Source organism: Nomascus leucogenys, chromosome X (genome assembly GCF_006542625.1).
Source record: "Nomascus leucogenys isolate Asia chromosome X, Asia_NLE_v1, whole genome shotgun sequence".
Taxonomy (NCBI): Eukaryota; Metazoa; Chordata; class Mammalia; order Primates; family Hylobatidae; genus Nomascus; species Nomascus leucogenys.
In genome coordinates, this window is record NC_044406.1 from 20248516 (window position 1) to 20255080 (window position 6565).

A 6565-nucleotide genomic window follows, 5' to 3' on the forward strand; every position below is an offset into this window, starting at 1 on the left:
AAAAATATATCAAGGTCAAAATTAGTAAATAAAATACTAGTGAATTTTCAGTGTAGATTTGAGGGAGGCCAGGGACCATTAAGGAAGAAAAACCAACACACTTTCAGTTTTAAAAGGAAGAGGGAAAAAAGACAGCCCGAGAGAAGACTGTGCATCCTGCAAAAATAAAAAGGAATTTTTATGTTTAGCACTTCTGGAGGTTCAAATGCAGTGATTAAATGATATTACTTCTCACAACTTTAACTTAAAGTATTCCTGAATGATAGTAATTCTAATAATGGTTGACACTCAATGTGTGCTTACCATGCTGTTTTTGTTTTGTTTTGTTTTGTTTTGTTTTGTTTTGTTTTGTTTTGTTAAGACAGAGTCTCAACGCACTCTGTTGCCCAGGCTGGAGTGCAGTGACGCAATCTCGGCTCACAGCAACCTCCGCCTCCCAGGTTCAAGCGATTCTCCTGCCTCAGCCTCCTGAGTAGCTGGGACTACAGGTGTGTGCCACAACGCCTGGCTAATTTTTTGTATTTTTAGTAGAGACAGGGTTTCACCGTGTTAGCCAGGATGGTCTCGATCTCCTGACCTTGTGATCTGCCTATCTCGGCCTCCCAAAGTGCTGGGATTACAGGCATGAACCACCGTGCCCTGCCTACTATGCTGTTTTAAGCATTTTATACATGTAGCCCTAGGAAGTGAATACTATTATTTTATCTCAATTTTACAGATGTGGAAATGGAGGCACAGAGAGGTCAAGTACGGAGAGTAATTTTCCCATGATCCTACACCAGTACAGGATGGATTAAGGACCCTAGTAATATAGTTTCAGAGCCCATGCTACTAACTGCTTCTACACTGGGTAAAAGAGAAGATTCAAAGGCTCAAGGATGCCCACAGGTCTGGAAGACAAAATAAAATTCCCCTAACACTGTCAGGGAAATCAGAGGCTCACTAGGTAGACACCAGAGGGCTGGATGTGACAATGCAGAGTGGAATCCTTGCCAAATGCATAGGCCCTTGCTTGGTGGTTTGTTCAATGACATGTTTCCAGAGGTTGCTCTACATCCTGCCACTTAAGAACCCCTTCAATTTAAGGATCTGTATTAGTCGTGACAGGTAAAGATCTGTCCCTCCACCTACCTCCACCAGCAGTGTGTGTTAGGATTTCTAAACCCCTTGATGACGTGTTTACAACCTGGCCACAAGCACACCCCTCCACAATACAGTCAACCATTTATGATTGTGTTTCTGTTGTGATGGTGCATCAAGCCTAAAATATTCAGGAACTGCCACATGAACTGCAGTATTCAGAAAAGTCCAAGAAAAAAGTTCCTTTGGAGAAAGCACAGACAGGCTCCATGTTGATGGAAAGACGGAATTTTACAATAAAGCATTGTGCCCAGAGTTTCAGGGTGGAAGCCATTTGAGAGTCAAATACAGGGCCCTTAAGAGAAATAACAAATTAAATATTGAGTAAAAACAAATACTGAAAGTTATTTTCATAATTGTATTTTTGTTTCCAAATGCCTGCTTCCTCCTTCCCTTTTTGTGGGTGACACTTAAGTCAGTTTAAACAACCAAGGAATTTGTTTGCTGGGAGGGCATGTGGACAACTAATAACATATGAATTTTAAAAGATAAATACCCAAGCCCTGGGAAGAACACTTAACTACAAAAGGATATTATTTAAAGAAAGATGTATTTCAAACAGATGAGTCAACAAACTGTGACTCATCCATTTGTGCACATATCAATTGGAAATTAAAAATAAAATTGAATATATCCTCTATCAATGAACACATCAAAAACGTATCAAAAAACATACACACTACATTTTTTAGAAGATAATTTAATTCTCACTTATAAACTGATTGTCTTATAATTCAGAACAATTAAACAAAAATAGCTTGCTTCTCCTGTCTCAGTTGTACCTAACTTGTTTTATATCCTTTCTCAATTGTACCTTACTAATCTTATGAAGAACTTAATTTTCTTCTTGAAGTTCATCATCAGCTAGGAGTAAACAATCACCAGAAATATGACTTATTAAGCAATCAGGCAAGAAGTTGCAGAGCTGATGTTAAAATACAAATATACCTACTTACCTGGATGGCTCTAACATTGGAAACTGGCTGTTTCGACATATTCATGCAGTCTTATCCCTAAAAAAACAAGTAAGAAACTGTTAGAGGTAGCAGCATTCAGATTCTCAGTCTTGATAAATTAGAATTTAACTCATGATTCAACTGGGCAGTCACCCCTCTCACTGGCCATATATTCTTTCAGTCTCAGTTTCCAAACTTACTAAGAGACTCTCCTTCCTAATGCCTCGGGTGAGGGAACACTAGAGCGCCAGGATAAATCATTCAGGAGGAGAAATGGTGAGACGCCTCGCCCCTGATGCTAATGATATACAATCAGAAACTTGAAAGGTGCTATCATCTCCTTCCCTGCCCTCTTGACCTTCTGCCAAGAGCAGCAAAGCAAAGAGGTTGTGGGAATAAAACACCTTTGTTCCGGGCCTCTGAAGTTCTTGGTTTGAAACTGAACTTTTGATCTGAATTCATAATTGCCAGGGCTGCTATAGTCCATTGGGAGTGCCTCCCCTTTGTTGAACACCCAAAAAGAAATGGCCTGTACCACTTCCTTAACTGCTGTGATGCTCTCTACTTCTGTGCAGTGTCTGTTCTGCCCAGCAACCTGGGAGATGCTCTGAGGACGTAGGTCCCATCTCCTGCTCTGTGTGCCCCTACCTAATGCTTTAACAAGGTGCCTCATACAGAGCCCAGGCTCTGTAAACACAGGCAGACAGCAAGCCTCGCCTGTATACTTTTCTTTCAAGGAGGCAAGGAAGACTTACACATGACCATATCAAATCCTCAAGATGTAGAAGTGCTTCCTTCCCAAAGGACTTTGCTTTCTTTAAGCATGTGAGACCTGACTTCGAGCACAGTGACTAGAGCACATTAGGGGATGTGGGATGCAATTTACTGGGGATAGGGGAGAAGGGAATGGCCTAGCTCTGGCCTGTTTTTGTAGCTTGGCCTATTAAATGTCAGCAGGACCAATTGAAAAATTAAAAATTCATTGAATTCAAAACATGCTGTGTTTTAAACCCAAACTGTAAAACAGGTTGATTGAGGTCTATTGACTGGTGTAAGTGATGTGTCCACTGGTGAGTAAAAGAATGCAAAAAGCAGTGTTGGCATTTGCCACACATCTTGTGTAACCTGGGCAATGTCACTCAATATTTCTAAGCCCATTTCCTCTCCTTTAAATTTTACCTGCTTCACAGGTTGTGGTAAGAATCCATATGACATACATGCTCCTGAAAAAGCCTTGTGAACTGTAAAGCATGATGCAAATATTTATTGTTTACTACCATTGTCCATAGCTAATGACCTTGGAGTGCTGTACTCATCTCCAGCTTTAGGTTCAGAGTAATAATTTATATAGGTATGTTCGCCAACACCTGTAGAGATAAAAGATCTGAAAAGAACTCTGTGAAAAATAAGTCTTTTGAAATCTCTAAAGTCTTAGGCTCTATTATGTGAAGTTAAACAATTCCATATTTTTTAAAAACCTCTATACTCAGGATATCCAAATATATAGTTTTTGGAGCCACATACATGGAAACAATAGGACTCTTTTTAAAACGTTTCACTTGAATGTCTTTGTAACATACAGATTTAGCCTCCATGCATAAGGGTCTAGGTAGAATTATTTTCAATATGGTTACAAAATTAAAAAGTAATAACAAATGGAACAGTCAAGGATACATTTTTCTCTATGATATGTTTCAAATAGATTGCTGTCTTTCCTGCAGTGTCATAAAGAAATGAAGGATTTTTAATTTGTGGATCTAGGACACACAGCTTAATTCCAAAAAGAAAAGCTTGGTGGCTTAATTTTTAATGTTTTTATTCTTCAAAAGCTGTTAGAAGTCAAACAAAGCAATAATTTTCACAGAACTTTAAATATCTCAGCATATGGTATTCTCTGTGTGTGTACAACAAAAGTTTAATATCACTTGGGAACTTGTTAAAAAAGTTATTGTACATCAGTTTGAAACAGGGATTAGAAAATTTCTTTATGTTATGACAATAGCAAGTTGAAATGTTTTTTAAAATTAGTCAATGAATGATTGTTACACTGTATTTTTTTAAAAAACAATCTTATATTTTCAACGGACTGATTTAACTTACTACTGGATTGCTGTTTTTGTGTGAACTTCTGAGCCTCAAGAATGGATGGGCCTTGTCTCCTGTACAGTTTTGGTATATTCTAATTTGCATACAAATCTCTTAACATGCATGTCAATCTTTGAAAGAGACATCTATAGAAAGCTGGTCAGATCCCAACTCTCCATTCCTCACAAACAGGCTGGATAACATTTGTGTAACTCAGTTCAGCAGCAGTTCCTGCTGTCCTCATTATTTTCAGAGAAATCAGGGCAAAGCATACTGATGAATAAAAATAGACAGTGTTCCCTGTTTCCCTGGCCCTGCAGTCACCTCTATCAGGGATGTAGAGTGTGGAACACACCTTCCTTCTTCATCTGAATGCTTCGTCCCGGGACCAAGAAAAGAAAACTATGCCTTAGATACACACTCCACTCCCACCAGGGCCACCGCTTTTCATCCAAAGAGGTACTCTTTACAGCACTCAATTACTATGTCTCCTGGTTCTGGCTAAAGTTTGGAAACATGGAAAGTTTGACAAGGCATATATTGACTTTTACAAAGCCTAGAGTATAATGAAAATGCTTGCCAGCTGAGCACCGCCGAGTTTTCCTGGCAGTTCTGTAAGTCAGTGGGGACCATTAATGGTCTGTATGCTGAGTCACCTATGATATACCCCTGCTTGTCTTTTATTGGGGAGCACCTAATATCTGACTTCTAAATATAACTCTTTGACTTACTAAAAATTTGTCAATAGTAATATCACTCATGTAATAAGAAGGGATTCAGAGGAAAATCAATCACTATTCAGAGATAAGAGGTTTGTTTGTTCTTTTTAAAGGTCGGATAAGTGAGTAAAGCTCCATCTCAAAGAATTATCTTCGGTCCTGTAGCTAAAAATAATTCCTGAGAAGGGTGTAGAAAGATGTTCAGCTGTCTGAACTGACTAACTCCTTATTCACTCTGCTTTAAATATGCTGAGAGGAAAGAGGTACTCTTAGCGTTCTCATGCTTCAGAACCTGGTGCCCACATAGAAAGGGACAGTGAGTGCTGCCCTCTACCCTGCTGAGTATGGGAATACTGTGACCAAAGTGAAGATTTTAAAAGATGGTTCTATCATTGATAGAACTTTATCATTGAGACCAAGCCTGGTGCTTAGGGAAAGGAGAAAATCATTTTAAACTTGTACTGTATAAAAACTCTGGCAATAATTTGCATTTTGGTAAATCAAAGAACTAGCATTATAGCTTTTCTCTGGCCCAAATTCTGATGATTTCTTGGCTTAGGGCTTCAATCAATCTGCAGCTGACCGACTGTAATCCTGGCCAGCACAGCTTCAAGGTCACAGTTATCATTTCTAGACTGTGGACATTTTATTGTTGCCACTATCAATGAAAACTGCCTTTCAGTATTTGCCTAGTTCAGTATTCTTTCAGCACCCTCACCCCTCACAATTTATAAACAGAATCAGCAATACCACCAATGAAAAGTGAATTTACAAGGAAGCTACACCCACTGGTTACAAGCCTACAAAGTTAAAAGTAGTCACTTCAAGTTAGGTATCAAGGAAATTTCCTTTAGAAAACCCAGTCGCCGGAGCTGGGTCCTTCTGCTTACCTGCTTTATGTATTTGTTTACCGCCTAAGGGAAGTCCCAGGCAGCCAGATGCAAGAATACAAAGCTCCTTGGAAGGTGGAAGGGGCGCCTGGTGTCCTCTGAGCTGCGATCTCAATTCCGATGCTTTTCATGTGGCTGAAATAGCTCGAGTGCTCTGTGCTTCTCCCAGTATTGAGAGCTGCTCCTGGCTCGGGGCTGGAGGGGAACTTAAACCGTTAAGGCTAAGTGTTAAAGAGAATTCCTGTCATAGCTCACAGTTGTTCTTCCTAAATATAGAGTTTGATACAAGCCATACGCTGGCCGCCTCCAAAAGGCTTGACCGTGTGGAAAGCAGGGCTCAAATGTCAGCCGGGAGGTGGGTATGGTATCTTACTTGCCCTCCTAATCTTCCAGAAGATGCTGGCTGCATTTTCTCATATATTCTGAGTGGGTATAGCAAAGTTCAAAAAGTAGGGAAAGTCTATCTTTAGCTTTATTACCTGGATGCCAGAAGATGAGCATTCAATAAAAATTGGGGAGCGTCAGCATGATACCATGCCTCTCAGCAGGGGTACTGACATTAAACAGGGTTTGAATCCTAGCTTGGTCACTTGGGAGCTGTTAAAGTCACTTAATAATAAGTACTCAACAAATAGTCACCAAATGATGATAATTATCCTACTAAGTTGAACTATATGACATTGCCCTTTTTGTGGGTCAAAAATGGTCCAAGATCGACAGGCTGGTGAGGTTCCAGGGCCCAGAGCCCTGCCCACTCTGCTCTACCACCTCTACT

The 6565-nt window shown here is 39.9% G+C and overlaps 1 protein-coding gene across 2 annotated transcripts in view; it reads right to left on the bottom strand.

Moving 5' to 3' along the window:
• Nucleotides 1–6017, bottom strand: part of SMPX (small muscle protein X-linked) — a 54503-nt gene extending 48486 nt beyond the window's left edge. For both annotated transcript variants that reach the window (XM_003261140.3, XM_012500898.2), the window contains exons 1-2: nt 5791–6017; nt 2097–2153 (exon numbers count right to left, since the gene is read on the bottom strand). In XM_003261140.3, the coding sequence (XP_003261188.1) occupies nt 2097–2141 (45 nt within the window). In that variant the 5' untranslated portion in view covers nt 2142–2153; nt 5791–6017. The remainder of the gene's footprint in view (nt 1–2096; nt 2154–5790) is intronic.
• Between the last annotated feature and the right edge of the window lie 548 nt (nt 6018–6565).